Genomic DNA, 18,600 nt, shown 5'->3' on the forward strand with positions numbered 1-18,600 from the left:
GGGACCGCTGTGGAGCACCTGCATATTTCCTCATTGCTCCTCACAGAGATATGTTGTGCTTTATGTGCATTCCATGACATTTACATGTAAAGGTTTTGTTCATCACTGGAGAAAATATCCTGCATCTCTTGAGCCATAGATTATTCTTTAATGAGACTGCATTGACATTGTTTTGTGATTGCAGGCACAGCTGAAGGTAGAGTGCCTATCTCAGTGCAGTGACCAGAACAGAGCACTAGAGGGCAGACTGTCCAACTCCCCCCATCCAAGCCATCAGACTTCTCAACACCTAGACTGGACCAGGGCTGCACACTGCCACACCTACATTAAGTGCATAATGTGTGTATGAATATACAATAAATGTAAATTATATATTTAATTTACGCCAGGCAGTTATTTTCCTGAGTCAAACATTTTTCTTTGAATTCTTTATTCAATGTTATATTTAGAATCAACCAAGACAGATTTGATTTTATTCATAATTATTCAAAATACACCACGTGTAAAATTCAACGTGATCTCACGGCTTGGCGTACAATGATACGCCACTTTTAAAGCTATTTGGCGTCCCATTTTACGCATTTAAGGCTTTTAGCGTAAACTGTCCCAGCATTTTTGCTGGGCGTAAATAGACACGCCGTTTCCCTACACATTGAAAGTAAATGGACGCTTAAGAGCGTGGCATTATACGCCAAAAGCACGAAATGCGTCAAATAACACGCCAAATGACTTAAGAAACCGGCGTGACATTCTAAGCCTTTTGGTGAGATCAGGCTGGTAAAATTCAGAAACAAGACAGAATGGTATTACCTGTGAAATACAGACATAGATATTTATGTCTTCTTTTTAATCTTTACTTTTAAAACTATTATTTGACTATTGCCCTTCTATGCTTATTCTAGCTGTTTGCTTGTGTTAAAGTAAAGCACATTGAATGACCAGTGACTGGTTAGGTGGAAATTCAGATGACTGTTTCAACGGTCCCCTATATCTTAAAACTAAAGGAAACTTTCAGCCTGGCATCTTATTTCATTAAAGGAGTCATAGAACGCATTTTTTGACCATTACAAATTGATCTTTCAGCCTAAATAATGTCATATGTAAATTTGTGGGGCTGAAAACGCCCCAGGAGCACTGCTAGATCGCCTAATACAAGGTCATAAATAAGCCTTGCAATGAAACAGTTTGTTTTTCCCGCCCACTCAGCAAGTTCATGAATATTCAAATGAGATGCGCGCTGATTGGTCTATTGGCCGATATGTCCTGAAAGTTGATTGGCTCAATCCACCGGTCTGAAGCTAGAGCAAAGTGAAACTATGTTTACTGCTGGTAAATAAAGCCAAAGTCTTTGATAAAGCTATCAGCAATGGATTTAAATAAGGAATACAGCCGTACATGTATAAACCGAGTCAGAGGAAGGATCTGATGAAGATGAAGTGCAGCAGATTCCCCAACAGAATGAATGTGTTAGATTGGTAAGTTTTATCAGTACATTTCTTAGTATAGTAACTCTCCAAAGTTAGCTGTAATAACGCTAGCATTACAACGTCTCTGCCATAGACCACATATCTAGATACTAGCATCGTAAGAGCAGTTTAACAAGAATTATTAATCGAAGGTATGCAAATGAGAGGGGGTGTATCTAAAGGGGGATGGGCCCCTATTACGTGTTATCTGAGCTCTGTTCAGATTGGAGCATTTCAACACGGCTGTTTCTATTTCCCAATTTGCATACGAAAGCAGGCGGGGGACGCGGAAAAGTCTTTGGTGTTGTCCTTTGGACACTGCTCGCAGCCTAAATTCAACAGGAACAAGGTGAATGTGGTTTTGAATTCTAGGACTCCTTTAATGTAATATGAATTTTCCATTTCAGTGTTTTTTTTTTTTAAATATTACTGGAATTACTGTCCTACCCAGCATCATTGATGTCCTGTTGATTGAAACATAGAGATTTGGATTTTACAGCAACTGGAACAACCTCAAAACATAAAAAAAAAGTAGAGCCCATGCTATAAGCTCTTAAAATTGGCCTAAATAGCGATGTTTCCGTAAAAAAAAACCTTCCATATTATTGCCCTGTTGGGAGGACAGCATGAAATGCAAACCCATTTCTACTTTTTGTCACAGTAGTATTCCACATTATAGCTAACTTAAAAGTGTCCGATCCAACTATTCTCTTTTCCCTCAGGACATCTCTGAAGTTGGAGAATGTCGACTGAGGGAGCCGAAAGGGTCCAAAAGCTGACAAAAGAAGGAGCTAAGTTCAGGAACTTGAATGGTCAAGTGCTACAGGACTGTAAATGTCATATGCTATAGAAAAAATACTGAGGGAGCATTATGCCATGAATCATCCCATGATCAAGGCCTTGGACCCCATAACCTTGGGTACCCAATAGCTAATGTTCAATCTCACTCCAGCATATTGTAATAGAATGTAGAAATGGGAATCAATAGAATTCTTGCTCAAGGGCACAACAGTGGAAGCCAAGAGTTGAACCCCACTGTTTCTGGCTACTGCATGCAAGCCCTGAGCCAGCGCCTTAAGAACTATACCACCACCGCACCGCCCCAAACAAAGGGCACATGAGGTTGAAGTGATATGGACAACTGTGCGGCTGAATATCAGGAATCGCCCAAGGGATATCACCAGGCACCCTCCCAATTCTTATTGAGTAGCAAGAAACAGCAAAGAAAAAAAATGCTAACTGACAAAACCAGGATTCTGGCCTCTCTCCCAGACTAACTCCCATGTAGGCTATTACAGGGAAACCTTAGTCTGGCAATCACCATACTAAGCTCAATCTTTTAAGATTGAACATTAGTTTGGGGAGTCTGCACTTTATTTCTACTGCACAAGAGGCGTGATCAATGGACATAGTTCAAATGACACTTGGATTGTAGCCTGATTGCCATCGACTTGAAAGGCTCTGCGAGACTTTAGTCTGACCAAGAGCCTGTGTTGAACGGTTTCTAATAATAATAATATATACTTTTTTTGATCCCGTGAGGGAAATTCAGTTCTCTGCATTTAACCCAATTTAGCCGAATTAGTGAACACACAGCACACAGTGAACACACAGTGAGGTGAATCACACAACCCAGAGCAGTGAGCTGCCTGCCCAACCAGCGGCGCTCGGGGAGCAGTGAGGGGTTAGGTGCCTTGCTCATTGGCACTTCAGCCGTAGTGGACTGGTCGGGGATCGAACCGACAACCCTCCGGTTACAAGCCCGATGCGCTAACCAGTACACCACGGCTGCCCCCAAGCGCTTGGTTGACCCGCCTCCTTTAAGTGCCTCGATTTGCTACTGGTCGAAGTCAGAAAGGGGTTTGCCGAGTTTAAACTAATGACATGCCTTGAACACGTCTCTACCCAGAGCCGTTGGAGCTGCTCAAAGTTGATTGGTTCTCGACCAAAGGGGGCAGTTCCGCAGTTTTCCGGAATTCAGAAATCCTGCCCGATGAGCAGTTGGCCAGACCAGCGACAGCAACGCCGAAGGTGTTAGGCTACGTCACTGGGAGGGCGTGCCAGGCTACTTGGATTGTCCTTCAACCAATCAGACAAACGATTTGAGTATGCCTTGTGGATAAGCCTGTTTGTAATTGGACCCAGCAAACGTGGACAGGAAGCAGGAGAGATAGATGTGCAGGTTTCCAGCCTGAGCTGCAGGGCGAAATCCAGATCAGGTTAGGTTTACTCAACCGCGTTGTACCTTGGAACATTGTTAGGCCTGTAAGGAATCAGAACACTACATATTAGACTAAACAAATCACTAAATTTGAAAAAAGTGAAACACAGATTAAACTGACTACAGATATTCAGTATCTCTGGTTTCTTGGTGAAAAGCTGTGGCAAGTGTCAGTCTACTTTAGTCTACTTTAAAGCATGAACATACTGTGCCAGCAGAGGTCGATCAGATCCATTCTGTTGTAGCACAAAAACACCAAAAACAAAGATTTAATGAGTGACAAAATACATCAAAAGCATTTTATTTCTAAAATGTTGCGAGTCTAGGGATATTCTTTCCTTCCTCCTTCCTTCAAAGCGGAATTACATTATCGGATGTCTAGATATTCTTTTACAGGAGTGGGAGAGAGAGAGAGAGATGGGAGAATATCATGGGTCAGAACTTCAAGTTGGATGTGGTGTGGATGCTGCTGCTACAATTACAACTACACACTGATCCACTAAATGATCAAACTCATAAGTTGATTTTCCCTTGCTGACCGAAATAAAAGAAGAGAGATCCTGAGAGAGACAGATAATGAGAAAGAAATATAGAGATAATGAGAGAGAAATTTTACCAGATCTGAGAACTTCACACAGCCTCTAGAGGCAGCATCTTGGTCTCTGAAAACAAAACATATTAACATTACCACTGATGCAGCAATAGAGAAGTAAACCAAATAAACAATATAGATATGAAGACTAGAATTGCAAAGTTGACCAGTCCAGACTCACCTTGTCTCTGTGGTGCAAGTTCAGTCTCATTTTGGGTCCTCATTCTTTTGCAAAAGAATGCCACATTTAATGCCCCAATCAGAAGCAAAAAAACCAAAATCACAGACCCAATCACAATCCCAGAACCTGGAAGAAATCAGGAGTCACTTCAGAAAGAACACTGTGATTCAGAAATAAAAACAAATGCAATTAATACATCAAATCAAAATGGAAATAATGATTCTGACACTGTTCTTTGTATTTTCAGGAAGTGAGAAAAGTCACAGATCTTTTAGGAGAGGTTATATTTTCCGTGAGAGCTCTGTTCACCCTAGTGTCCTATTTTGACCATGAAATTCTATAGTGTGGTAGTCAAGGCTCCCGTGCTCCATTACCCTCTTCCTCAGGCAGGGTCTTGATGATGAGTCCACTCTCGTGTGCCACCTCACAGGTGTACCGGCTCTTCCTCCTCTCCTCAGGTGACACAGTGATCACGGCTCTGCTCTGGAAGGTTCCATCCCCATTGGGCAGTGTGGAGTTCACATTCTCCATCACCTGTCCATCTCTCTTCCAAGTGATGTTCACTCCGTTAGGATAGAAACCTGTACCGTGGCACACCGCTGAAGAGCTGGAAGAGTAGCTCAAGAACAGAGAGACATCTGGGGCGACTAGAGGAGGAAGACATGAAGAGTGATATGAAAGAGGAAACAATGAACTGTAATCCTAATGAAATTACCATTAAACAACCATTCAAATTGCAATTCACTAAATAATTTATTACATAAAACAAAAATGACAAAGTCATACGAATCACATGCTAATGTATGATATTATGATGCTACATTAATATATAAATCATTAATGAACAAATCAATAAATTAATGTACAGATAATTTAACACATTTAATTAACAAGCAAAAAATGTCCAACATCGTGTGAACAGGACATTAAAGGAACACTCCCTTAATATATATAACTAAGACGAGTTGATACATACCTTTAACGTTTCAATGCGTGCACTCACTGGCTCTGGTGCACGGCGCTACTTTGATAGCACTAAGCTAGCCCAGTTCATTCATTATGCAAACAGAGATGAAGTTAGAAGCGACCAAACACCTCCATGTTTTCTCTATTAAAATACAATTACACGAGTAGTCACACGACCAAGTATGGTGAGACAAAATTAAAACGTGGTGCATTTCTAAGCAGGTAAGAGGGATAACTATATTGCGTGGCGGAAAAACAACTGGGAGCACTTAGACTCTGTGCAGTAATATCCTCACTCTAGCACTTTCAGTTTCACTTTGAAATGAGGATATTACTGCGCCACCGCACAATATAGTTATCCCTTTTACCGGCTTAGAAATGCACCATGTTTTATTTTGTCTCACCATACTTGGTCGTGTTACTACTCGTGTAATTGTATTTTAATAGGGAAAACATGGAGGTGTTTGGTTGCTTCTAACTTCATCTCTGTTTGGATCCTAATGAATGAACTGGGCTAGCTAAGTGCTATCAAAGTAGCGCCGCGCGCCAGAGCCAGTGAGTGCACGCATTGAAACGTGAGAGGTATCAACTCATCTTAGTTAAGGGAATAACATTATTAAATATGAAAAAACGGTGAAGTGTTCCTTTAAGACACCCCATGTAGTATGAAATATTTGTATATATTTAATGATAATGTTATCATCGAAAAATGCAGTAGGTAAAAACAAAGATCCAAAATAGACATTAACTGATTCTGGTTAACAAATATATATTGTGGGTGATGCTGTACCTGTCAGTTCCAAGCATTTTTTCGCATACGTAACATAATAGTTTAGCTCTCTATAGCACTTCTCTTTACGCTGGAACTCATCTTCACCGGATAATCCTTTTGGTGCATGAGCCATTAGTCCAATAAGGGCAACTCCATCGTATGCACGTGTTACAAAGTAACCTGTTTCATTAGTCTTATCATTCCACCAACAGTAGTGAATCGCCTGGAATACATGTACTCCCACTGAAGATATAAGGCACATAAAGAGAGAAGTAGACCGTAAATGGTAAGATATTATTGATATTATTGTGTTATGTTTCAGTTGCAGTTCTTCATAGCTTCTCTAAAGATTTGTCTATATGGGTTTCAGTGGGTATTAGTATGTCAAAGTAGTCAAACCATTTATATTTATATATATGCATCTGTATACTTTATTGTGTTCCCTCCATGCTGCCGTCAACAAAATACTTGCGCTGACACACTGATCTGCAATTTGCCCTGTCAGGGAGATTACTCGGGATTTTGAGGGCACAAATCTATACCACTGTTGAGCCTTCTGGGGGTGCTGTGGGCCTAATTCAATTACACACAGGTGAGTGATTGATTGAGTGATTGATAGATAGATTGATTGATTAACTTAAGTGGAGTAGCTCAGCATTAGGCACCTCCTATGTGTTTAGTGTTCTAAAGATGCCCATTAGCTCTTTTACCAAAATGATAGCCAAGGAACCACAAGTGAACATAGACGGATGGCTGTAAAAACTGTGCTTTCATTATACAAATGAATATGCTAAAATACTTTTATAACCCTTGAGTACATAAAGTGCATCTGTGTATGCCCACTCACCAGTTTCATTTCGGTCCTTTTTTATTAATGTAAAGTACTCGGTGATTCCATTCTCCATCATCACTGATTCCTTAGTGCTAGTATCCCAGTAGTTTGGACTCAGACTGTCGTTAAAGCATATATTCTTTGGGACGTTCCTCTGCATGGCACTGCTATAATTGCTACAGTATTGACCGTCAACAACTTGACGCTGCACGTAATCCGGGAAGTTGTTAATTCCTGACATGGCTGTGCAATGCCGAAACAGGTTATGGATTTCTGAAAAATACAAATGAAAGACAACCATCTTATACCCAGTGCAACGTGGCACCAAGCATGACACAAGCCTTGTTTCTATCTTCACAGTCAGGGATTTCGCAGAAAGTTGCGCTTATTTGTGTTTAGGTTTGCAGTCATTAGCAGACACTTTTGTGCGATAAAAACAAACATTATATTTTAACCAAGGACCAAAAAAAAAAAAAACATACATTATATTTTAACCAAGGACTAAACAGTTACAGTTTTATCATGGAATGAGCAGCTGAATATGACAAAAAAAATAAAAAATTAAACTGTGCCATTTATGGTAGGCGGTCTAGTTTAAAGAGGACATAGAATGGATGAACTGAGTATTGCATTGTGTTCTCTGATGTTAAAATAGTATTCAACATTGATTAAAAATTGAAAAAAAAATCAACTCAACTTTACAAGACTAATTAAAACCATATGTTTAGGCTGGGTATTGAAATGGTCTGTTTGACTAAATGGCGCCCTCCTTGGTAACCCCAATTGAACTTCAATGGCTTTGCGATGTCTGACATCACAGGCTCTTTTCTAATTCGCCCATATTTTAGTGTCTATTTCTAAGTTCAAGATTTTCATATGAAAGAGGGCACAACCATGCCGCATGTTCATGATAGCTCTTTGTTTATGCACAACCTCTCATAATTCATGAAAACCAAGAAAAAAATGATTTCCATTCTACTGTATGTTACCTTTAAGATGCGTCTGCAATTTATACCAGGATGAGGGTGCAAAAACTTTAAAAGCACTTTCACCAAAGGCAGTTGATCATGTTCGGGGAATGTCATGATTTGTCCATGTGATATATTTGTCCATATGATCCGATCCGCTTCTTTCATCGAACATGCGTGTCATATCTATGTGATCATAGACAGACATAAATTGGACAAAACATAGAGCATGTTAATCTCCGTTGCTCCGCCAAATGACTTCCTTTGGCTTTTACAGTACGTCCTGACCTGTTGTCACAGAGTTACAGGCGTTAAACGATATTTGATTGTCAAAAGTGGGCTAGCTACTCCATCAGCGTTTTTTTTTTTTTATTAAAATCATTATTAACTCATTATTAATTATTAAATTAATAATGGAGGCTGACGGCCTGTGGATCATAGAGGGCACTTATTTGGATGTGCAGTGGCTTTGACCATGTAAAAACACAGTGAAATAACATTTTGCACTTGAAAGAGTATATAATTTGAAACATGCATTAGCCTACTGGTATCCACCTCTTTCCTTAACCCGGAAATATGTATCGTTGCGATGGTTACGATACTGTTTTCAACTTCCGTTCATTCTGTTAACATGTGCGTTCTCCATAGCTAACTAGATTATGCCTCAACTTAGATTTCTTTCGAAATGTTGACAATTCTGCCCTCAGCATGTATATACTACATCACATATAACCGATATAAAATAGAAAAGTTGACTTTTATATGCGTTATGATATGTTAAGCACCGTAAACCGTCACGTTAAAACAGATACAATGCAGCTTCGCCGGAAATAGAAAACCGTCTCGGTGTCATGGCGACCCCCATTGTTGGCTGCGGAATATCGTGGATAGTGCATGGTATTTTCCGAGAGATAGGCGCTTTACCATGACGGTGTTATGAGTTGTCAACAGATATGAACCAAGAGGTAGAGTATAGGCTATAGCCCAGCAACAATCAAAACACATAGCCTAGGTATTTGAAGTATCATTCATAACAAGTTGTCATACATTGAAGGTGTGGGAAGTTTCCATACAGTAGCTTAAGCTGTAGGACTATTTCAGTCATCCCCCGCTGTTTCATTTGTCCCAGCCGGGAAAGACAAATGAAAGAAAACACACGTCGCCTTCTCCTTGAATGGGTTTGTTCAGAGGTGTAAATACCACTGTAGGCTATTTGACAGGACAGATATAGGTTGCTAGTGACAAAATATCAACTCTCAGTGTTTTTTAGTGCTCTATGATCTCTGCTTAAGATGTACAATTCTTGGTGGCTATGTTTCCACGATTAATGTTACGTAGCCTATGTGGATAGTTTTTCGGTTGGAGTTTATCTTCAGTCATGTGACACATGTCCCCGTTGGTCGCTATCTTTAAGATCAACTTATTTTCTCCTTTGAAACCGGAATTTAATATAGCCGGATAAACAATCAAAGAAATTAGTATAAAACTCACCAGCCCAAGTGAAAAGAAAACATTTGAAAAGAAGAATAGCCAATACTAGAGCAGCCATTTGGACTCCAGAGCTGTCAAGCTGCCCGTGGAAGACTGGCTATAAGGACCTTGGTCTACAGTTCATTATAAGGAATGTGGGCAGATATGTACGAACAAAGGCTAAAATGAAACCGATATTTTTCTCATGTGACAGCTCGTGAGTGTGGTGTTCTGTTTCCTGTTTATGCAGCTTCATTGTCCACACATTGCATTGTCCACAAATCACAACAGATTATTCTTTTTAGGAAGTGGCATAACACACACACTCACACACACACACATACACATAGAAACACACACGCATGCGCAGACACGTGCATTCGCATGTGCAGACACACACACACACACACACACACACACAAATAGAAACACACACGCATGCGCAGACACGCACATTTGCATGTGCAGACACACACACACACACACACACACACACACACACACACACACACACACACACACACACACACACACACACACACACACACACACACACACACACACACACACACATCACACAAACACGCACGCACACACTCTCACACACTTACGCACACACTGACGCACAATACAAGCATACACAAAAGTTGCAAGAGTAGGGGATGGAGTAGTTCTCTGGAGATGTTCAACCTTCACATCATTGTGTCACGTCACGTGCACATCAAATTTGTTTTCTTTTGTTTATGTGAAAGCAATTAAAAATATATTCACCAAAAAAAAACTGTTTCTCATTTATTTGAGCAAGTTGCAAATGTTTTGGTACATCCATGCTAATTATTATGAACAATTCTCTGCTGAATATAGTCTCACCCCCACAACATTTAGGCATCAGTTCATGGTATACGTCTTCACATGCAAAATGTTGTCATATGACAATTTTTGGCACAAAAGACCGTCAGGAGGTATTGGAAGACTGCCCTGTAATTCCTACAGTATACAGTTTTCCCGGTAACACTTTACTTGACGGGTTCATTCATAACACATTCATAACAGCTGTCATGAACTGCACATGAAGCATTCATGACTGATTCATGAAACATGACTCAACATTCATACCAACACTTTCATGAATGTGGAAGACAAAACGACGAAAACTAGTCAAAATAAAAGTCCGACCATCTAGTAATCCATATACAGGGTATTATGAATCCTCTCCAGCATTTGTAAACATCTCATGAATATTTTATGAAGTCTACTTCAAATGTCACTTTACTATACGAGTTGTGAAGAATCCATCATACTGGGAAGTGAACTACTGACCATCTGTGGACCTCTGAATGGTTGGACATTCCTGTTTTATATATCTATATAGTCATTGGTGTAGACAATTATGCATTCTTCAGAGGTTACTATCATAAAATAAACAAACAGACAAACAAAAAACTAAATTCTCCTAGACACTGGACTTCCCCGTTGACTAAGATGTGACATAATCAGATTGGCTAAAACAAAAAAGACAGCAATGCTGCTTTGCGATTGTTGGACTTTTATTTTGACAAGTTTTTGACGTTTTGTCTTCCACATTCATGAAAGGGTTGGTATGAATGTTGAGTCATGTTTCATGAAACAGTCATGAATGCTTCATGTGCAGTTCATGACAGCTGTTATGAATGTGTTATGAATGAACCCATCAAGTAAAGTGTTACCGTTTTCCCTAAGGAGATTGTCCTATGGTCAAATCTTATTTACTTTTTTCCCTTTATACTACGCAGTGCTGTCTTTTCCTTTCAGTATCACAATGACAGGGTCTGTCAACAAATTACAGTAAAAAACAGTAAAAGCATAAATGTGAATATTGTCGATCAAACTCCCACATACACTATGGTGTAACCTACAATTTACAAAAATTGTCATCAACATTTTAGCCATATAGTTTACATCAGAACATCCCTCCAGGGTACACTGTTATACTGACAACATGCTAAGCCATTTGACTGTCTTATATGTACACAATGACACAAGGACTTGTGATTCTGATGCACTGACATGTTCATTGACACAAATATTTCGTTTTGAGAGATGGACTAAGAATTTTGAGCAAGAAACTGGCTTTTGCAGGTAATCCATGGTGTTCAGCTATTTGTACAAATAGTTTTGAGAAATGCACTTACTGTTTAGCCAATCTCAAGGATGATTCGAGAAATGCACCAAAGCGACTGAGAAAAACTGTAAAATGAACTATTCTTATGGATGCTGAATAGTCTTTGAGTCGTTCCCAATAAAACTAATAGTCTTCATTTCATCGCATGAGCCATTACATACAACATTGTCGAACTATAGTCATCAAATTCTGTCACAATGCTGTAGAATTGCAAAGAGCAGTAAAAATGTGAAATTATACTGTACGTATGCAGTGTCTTGTACCCACTTACTCTCCTAACTACAGCAATGTGTAACTTTATGGCAGTTTTCAAATGGCTGTGCTGTCTTGAGTTTTTTCAGGTAGTATCACCGAGTTCTGATGGGATTTTTTTGCATTGGAAAACACTGAAAGAATAAACTATCATAATGAAAACATGACAAAGCTATTTGACTATCTTGTTCTTAAACGATGACAAAGCTATTTGACTATCTAGACTCCCTCCTCATCCTCCTGGACCTTTTTGCTGCATTTGACACTGTCGACCATGACATTCTTCTCAACCGGCTTCACTGTACCACTGGACTAAATGACACTGCTCTCAGTTGGTTCAGCTCCTACCTCACAAACCGGACAGAATACATCTCCCTGGGTCACTCCAAATCAAGCACACACACAGTCACCTGCGGTGTCCCCCAGGGGTCAGTACTCGGCCCCATCCTCTTCATCCTCTACCTCACTCCCCTTGGCCAAATCATCGGCCGTCACAACATCTCTTTCCACTGCTATGCTGATGACACACAGGTCTATGTCAATGCCACAGCTGCAACCCCATCCTCACAGTCATCCCAATCAAAACTCACCACCTGTCTGGAGGAGATAAAGGTATGGATGGAGCACAACTTTCTCCAACTAAACAGCTCCAAAACAGAAGCCATCCTGGTTGGCACTCCCCACCAGACCAAATCATCATCCATAACCAGCATCATCTTTTCTGGCTCCAACATCCCCCTTTCATCAACAGTGACAAATCTTGGTGTAAAGATGGACTCTCAACTCACATTTGAAGCCCATATAAATCACCTCTGCAAGACCTTCTTCTACCACCTCCGTAACATATCCAAACTCTGCCCCAATCTCTCTCTCTCAGTTGCCGAAAAGCTGCTTCATGCCTTTGTCTCCTACAGACTGGACTACTGTAACGCACTTCTCATTGGGATCCCTAGCAAGAGTCTGCAGAGACTCCAGTACATCCAAAACTCTGCAGCTAGGATCCTGATGAGAGTGCGGAAACACGAGAACATCACCCCCATTCTCCACTCACTCCACTGGCTTGCGGTCTCCACCAGGATTGAGTACAAGATTTCCCTCCTCACTCACCAATGCATTCATGGACATGCCCCCACCCCTACCTCAAAGAAATTTGATCAAGATTCCATTTATTAAAGCAGTAAACGTTGAAATATCCAAGGGGCTGAATACTTTATACAGGCACTGTAGATATACAGACAGACAGACAGATGGACGGACAGATGGATGGATAGATAGATAAACAGACAGGCAGATAGATAAACAGATTGCCTCTGCATTGTTTCTTCACCATGCGGATGTGTCTCCTTGCTCACAATGAGGCACCTGTCTGCTCTGCTCCAGGCATACATTTCCTAGCTCACTGCTGCCATCTGCTGGTGGCCCTGTGCATCACATAAGATCAGGGCAAAGACTCTCAGCCGGTAGTTGGATTTAGTTGGATTTTTAGCAAACCAAATTATTTTTCCATTTTACTTCTTGCTTTCACTGCCTTTCAATATACATCATTGAGCAATCCAGAAACTAACATCTGAAAGCACTATTTGGGGGTATTTGCATTATTTTATAAAAATAAAAAATACATAGGCCCTAAAGACCCTATGGTAAAGACATCATTGTGTTATAGCCAGGCATTCTCTGGTTATAGCCTAGTTTAGGCCTACTGTAGGTTGTCCAGCTAGTGAAATCACCTGTGTTAAGGACTTTTACATCTGTTTCCGTAATGCAACTTCACGTGTGTAGCCTAATTATTAGTTATCTTTGGTTCGATATTTTGTTGAAACATGTGAGTGTTATTCATACAAACAGTGTATTCAATCGTCAGTCGATTATTCAAAGATTATTGTAGCCTCCTCTTACAGTAAACGAACTGCATAACATAGGACTTTTATTTTGGTAGTGTTGTTCAGCGGTCATGACGCTGCTTGTGACTGTGCTTGTGCAAGGCTCGGGACAGGAGGATAACCCATGTGGTGCAGGAGAAGACTGTTAGGTTAGGTGCTTGGGAGAAGATGGTGTTTAAACTTAAGTCTGGTTATTATGTCATCTATCTTCAATGTGAGACACCTATCAGCTGAACACATATTTTCATGTAGCCTACTCTTTTAGCCTAGCTTCAGTAGCGACATGGCAATGGCACCAGCGGTCACCGAGGACGGTGAGTTCACTTGTTCCCATTACATACACATACATAGTAATGCCCAACTCAGTTCAACATAACGTATTCAGCATTACATATTCCACCTAGTATATAACATTGCTTCCGATAAACATTGCGCTCACATTGGTTCTGTCGCGGAGCCATACAGGCAGGCAGTAGGATGAGTCGAGTTGTGCAAGTGTAGGCGAACGCTATGGCCACCGAGTATTCTGATGGGCAGTAAATCTACTTTGTCTCTCGTCGCAAGGTCACTGTAGGTTAGTACAGTAGGCTGCCTAAACACAAATACTGTCTGTATATGCTTTGCTGTTTGTTGCTTGCGTTGTTTTACCGCATGGCATGCCGGTGGGTTTTCCCTACAGTTTGGGGGTGTGCGCCATGGTGCCGTGAAGCACAACCGTAATTTGATTGTCTGGTGCCTTGCGTTGTTGTCCGTCGGTGCAGCAAAAGTTGAACATTTCTCAACTTTTTGACGTAGGCCTAGGGGACGGGAACAAAACAACTCTGCGAAACCACAATTAATTCGGCAACGGATGTCATAAGACTTTAAAGTGAACGAGAAGCGTCTTCAGCATTGCATTCAGACCTGTGAAGTTCACCCACTGTAAACAGGAATCAAAGCTGCCATCTTTGCGCATATAAGGAGATCCGGGTGTTAATTGAAGCTGTCAACCTATGCAAGTTGCATTGCAAGTTAGCTCTGGGGAAAGTGGGGTTAGTCTGGCTATCACCATACTAAGCTCAATATTTTAAGATTGAACATTAGTCTGGGGAGTCTGTGCTTTATTTCTACTGCACAAGAGGCGTGATCAATGGGCACAGTTCAAATCAAATGACTCCGTACATGTGGATAGTCCTTCAACCAATCAGACCAACGATCTGGGTGCACCGGGTGGATAAGCCAGATTGTGATTGGACCCGGCAGACGTAGAGCGGAAGCAGGAGAGATAGAAACAGCAGTCTTGGGGGCCAGGGGCGGAATATCGATCGTGTTGATTGATCGGCTGTATACGGTAAAAATCTTTTCTGGCGGTGTTTCCCAGGATCTCCAACCCAACCTTTATGAGTTCGCACTCACCACCTTCCCATGTGTGTGAAGAAGAATGTTAATATCTAGATATAGTGATGTGTGTCTTACCACATGTCTTCTGCTCCTCAGGAAAAGACCAGGTGAAGACTCTCAGCTCTGCAGAGCCAGCGGTGCAGGTGAAAACTCTCAGCTCTGCAGAGCCAGCGGTGCAGGTCAACACTCTCAGCTCTGCAGAGCCAGCGGTGCAGGTCAAGACTCTCAGCTCTGCAGAGCCAGCGGTGCAGGTCAAGACTCTCAGCTCTGCAGAGCCAGCGGTGCAGGTCAAGACTCTCAGCTCTGCAGAGCCAGCGGTGCAGGTCAACACTCTCAGCTCTGCAGAGCCAGCGGTGGACGTCAAGACTCCCAGCAGGGCGGATCCAGTGGTGGAGAAAGACTCTGACAACACGAAAGGTGTGATGAGAGTGTGTGTGTGTGTGTGTGTGTGAGTGTGTCAGTGGTGGAGAATAATGACAACATGAGTGAGATTGGAGGAAAGGGACAGACTGGGTGTAAGGAGGATATCGTGCGTGCGTGCGTGCGTGTGTGTGTGTGTGTGTGTGTGTGTGTGTGTGTGTGTGTGTGTGTGTGTGTGTGTGTGTGTGTGTGTGTGTGTGTGTGTGTGTGTGTGTGTGTGTGTGTGTGTGTGTGTGTGTGTGTGTGTGTGTGTGTGTGTGTGTGTGTGTGTGTGTGTGTGTGTGTGTGTGTGTGTTAGGAGTGAGCAATATGGACAAAAAATAATATTTCAATGACTTTTATGATTTTGATGATGGCGATAATTAGTCGATATCCTTTAAATAAAAATAAAAGTCTGAGTGACTTTACAGCTTATTTATGAATATGAATTTCCGTAATAAATTGTCGGTGTCCTCACTACCCCCCACTCTCCTCCATCTCTCTCTCTCTCTCTCTCTCTCTCTCTCTCTCTCTCTCCTCCCTCTTTCCCTCTCTCCTCCTTCTCTCCCTCTCTCCTCCTCCTCTCCCCCCACTCTCCTCCATCTCTCCCTCTATCCTCCATCTCTCTCTCCTCCATCTCTCTCTCTCTCTCTATCTCTCCCTCTCTCCTCCTCAAGGGCTCATCCTGCCCACTGGCGAGATCAACTGGGAGTGTCCGTGTCTGGACGACATGGCAACGGGTCCCTGTGGGGCGGAGTTCCGCGCAGCCTTCAGCTGCTTCCACTTCAGTGATGCGGAGGTGAAGGGTTCCGACTGCATGCAGCCTCTCCGCGCCATGCAGGCCTGCTTCCGCCGCTTCCCGCACGCCTACTCAAAGGAGAAAGGGAAGGCTGAAACCCCCACACACACAAACCCCCAAACACAAACCTCAACGCAACAGCACCCCCCACAAACCCAAACCTCATCACAACAGCGCCCCTCAGAAACTCCTGCATCGTAACAGCAGACCCACTCAACACAACAGCACCCCTCAGAAACTCCTGCATCGTAACAGCCGACCCACTCAACACAACAGTACCCCTCAGAAACTCCTGCATCGTAACAGCAGACCCACTCAACACAACAGCACCCCTCAGAAACTCCTGCATCGTAACAGCCGACCCACTCAACACAACAGTACCCCTCAGAAACTCCTGCATCGTAACAGCAGACCCACTCAACACAACAGTACCCCTCAGAAACTCCTGCATCGTAACAGCAGACCCACTCAACACAACAGTACCCCTCAGAAACTCCTGCATCGTAACAGCAGACCCACTCAACACAACAGTACCCCTCAGAAACTCCTGCATCGTAACAGCAGACCCACTCAACACAACAGTACCCCTCAGAAACTCCTGCATCGTAACAGCAGACCCACTCAACACAACAGCACCCCTCAGAAACTCCTGCATCGTAACAGCCGACCCACTCAACACAACAGCATCATACAGAACCCACTCTACTCAACAGCATCACCCAGAAACCTACTCAACACAGCAAACAGCGTCACCCAGAAACCTACTCAACACAGCAAACAGCGTCACCCAGAAACCTACTCAACACAGCAAACAGCGTCACCCAGAAACCTACTCAACACAGCAAACAGCGTCACCCAGAAACCTACTCAACACAGCAAACAGACAATCAGAGTCATCTGTCCATCTGGACACTCCAGGCCCACCCTCTCCATCTGTTAGGACATTACTTATCTCTTGGATGTGCCTGCACACATACTGTATATACACACACACACACACACAAAGAAACATGTGCATGCTTATGGGACCATCCCCAACATGCCTGTACTGTACATGGTAGGGAACCATGTGAACTCGATGATGTAGGGAACCTTGTGAACTCGATGATAAATGTTGAAAGCTCTGATGTGTGCCACATGGATTGTGAGATATCCATGACTGATGTTTAATACGACTATGTGTGTTTCTCCACTGTCCAGTGATGTCTCCACGTGTCTCAAAAGTCCATCTACATCACCCATTAGTTTTGTGTGACTTTATTTTGTGTTTTTGTGATTTACTTTTGATGTTTTTTTTAGTGTTATTAATCTATTAGAGTAGTGGATCTCTGAAAGGGTGACGCTGTTCCACTACTGCTCTTCCATCTGACCCTGTGTGGGCAAGATGTGACCTTGTGTGGGCAAGATGTGACCTTGTGTGGGCAAGATGTGACCTTGTGTGGGCAAGATGTGACCTTGTGTGGGCACGATGTGACCTTGTGTGGGCACGATGTGACCTTGTGTGGGCAAGATGTGACCTTGTATGGTCAAAGGGGGGAATGTGGGTGTGAAGGAGCCAGGGAGGGTCTGGGGAAGGCAGTGGCCGTCACGATGGGGAGAGGGCAGGGGATGGGTCTTGCTAGAGGGAGAGGGCAGCGGATGGGTCTTGCTAGAGGGAGAGGGCAGCGGATGGGTCTTGCTAGAGGGAGAGGGAAGGGGATGGTCGTCAATAAAGGGAATCTCCACTGTCAGTCTCTCCTGACTGTAGAATCCTCACTGAGTCCAGGAAATCCTATGAAGACTGTCTACACAGGTAATTGTATGGAAAATGTTTTTGTAAATTATGATAATAAATTATTAATAAATGTTGAAGTGTGTATGGCATGAAGCTTGCCCTCATGGAGGAATTATATTATATTTTGTACAAATAAAATAAAGATTATTATTTTGCCTATAGGTTCAGTTTTTTCACCATAGGGCACACAGACCTGTTCTCCAGCAGTTATTATGATATTGTCCTCACTGGGCCTAGTTTAAGTAAATAAATGTGCTTCTGTTTCTGTCTTTATCAGCTGAGCAGTAACTTGGCATCTGACTCGGCATCTGAATCATTTTTCAGTTATCCATGTTTTGGAATACTTACACTTCCGTACATAATTGGTTGTTTACATTTCTATAAATTATTGGGTGTTTACACTTCTGTACATCATTGGGTGTTTACACTTCTGTAAAGTATTGGACATTTGTAGTCCTTCAAGTAAACCCATACAGTACCTGTCCAA

The 18,600-nt window shown here is 42.2% G+C and overlaps 2 protein-coding genes across 2 annotated transcripts; one reads left to right on the forward strand and one right to left on the reverse strand.

Annotated features, from left to right (window-relative positions):
* Positions 1-843: 843 nt before the first annotated feature.
* On the reverse strand, positions 844-9,607 carry LOC134092631 (major histocompatibility complex class I-related gene protein-like). Its single transcript, XM_062545647.1, has 8 exons — positions 9,490-9,607; positions 7,046-7,303; positions 6,217-6,441; positions 4,835-5,107; positions 4,461-4,586; positions 4,304-4,349; positions 3,895-3,923; positions 844-3,729 (listed from the first exon to the last, which is right to left on the reverse strand). Exons 1-6 carry the CDS (start codon positions 9,545-9,547, stop codon positions 4,318-4,320), a joined length of 972 nt encoding a protein of 323 aa, XP_062401631.1. The 5' UTR covers positions 9,548-9,607; the 3' UTR covers positions 844-3,729; positions 3,895-3,923; positions 4,304-4,317.
* A 4,275-nt stretch (positions 9,608-13,882) lies between these two features.
* On the forward strand, positions 13,883-17,886 carry LOC134092230 (mitochondrial intermembrane space import and assembly protein 40-B-like). Its single transcript, XM_062545028.1, has 3 exons — positions 13,883-14,075; positions 15,238-15,558; positions 16,218-17,886. The coding sequence occupies exons 1-3, from the start codon at positions 14,045-14,047 to the stop codon at positions 16,538-16,540; spliced, it is 675 nt and encodes a 224-aa protein (XP_062401012.1). The 5' UTR covers positions 13,883-14,044; the 3' UTR covers positions 16,541-17,886.
* Positions 17,887-18,600: the final 714 nt, after the last annotated feature.

Source organism: Sardina pilchardus, chromosome 9 (assembly GCF_963854185.1).
Source record: "Sardina pilchardus chromosome 9, fSarPil1.1, whole genome shotgun sequence".
In the NCBI taxonomy this organism is placed as follows: Eukaryota; Metazoa; Chordata; class Actinopteri; order Clupeiformes; family Clupeidae; genus Sardina; species Sardina pilchardus.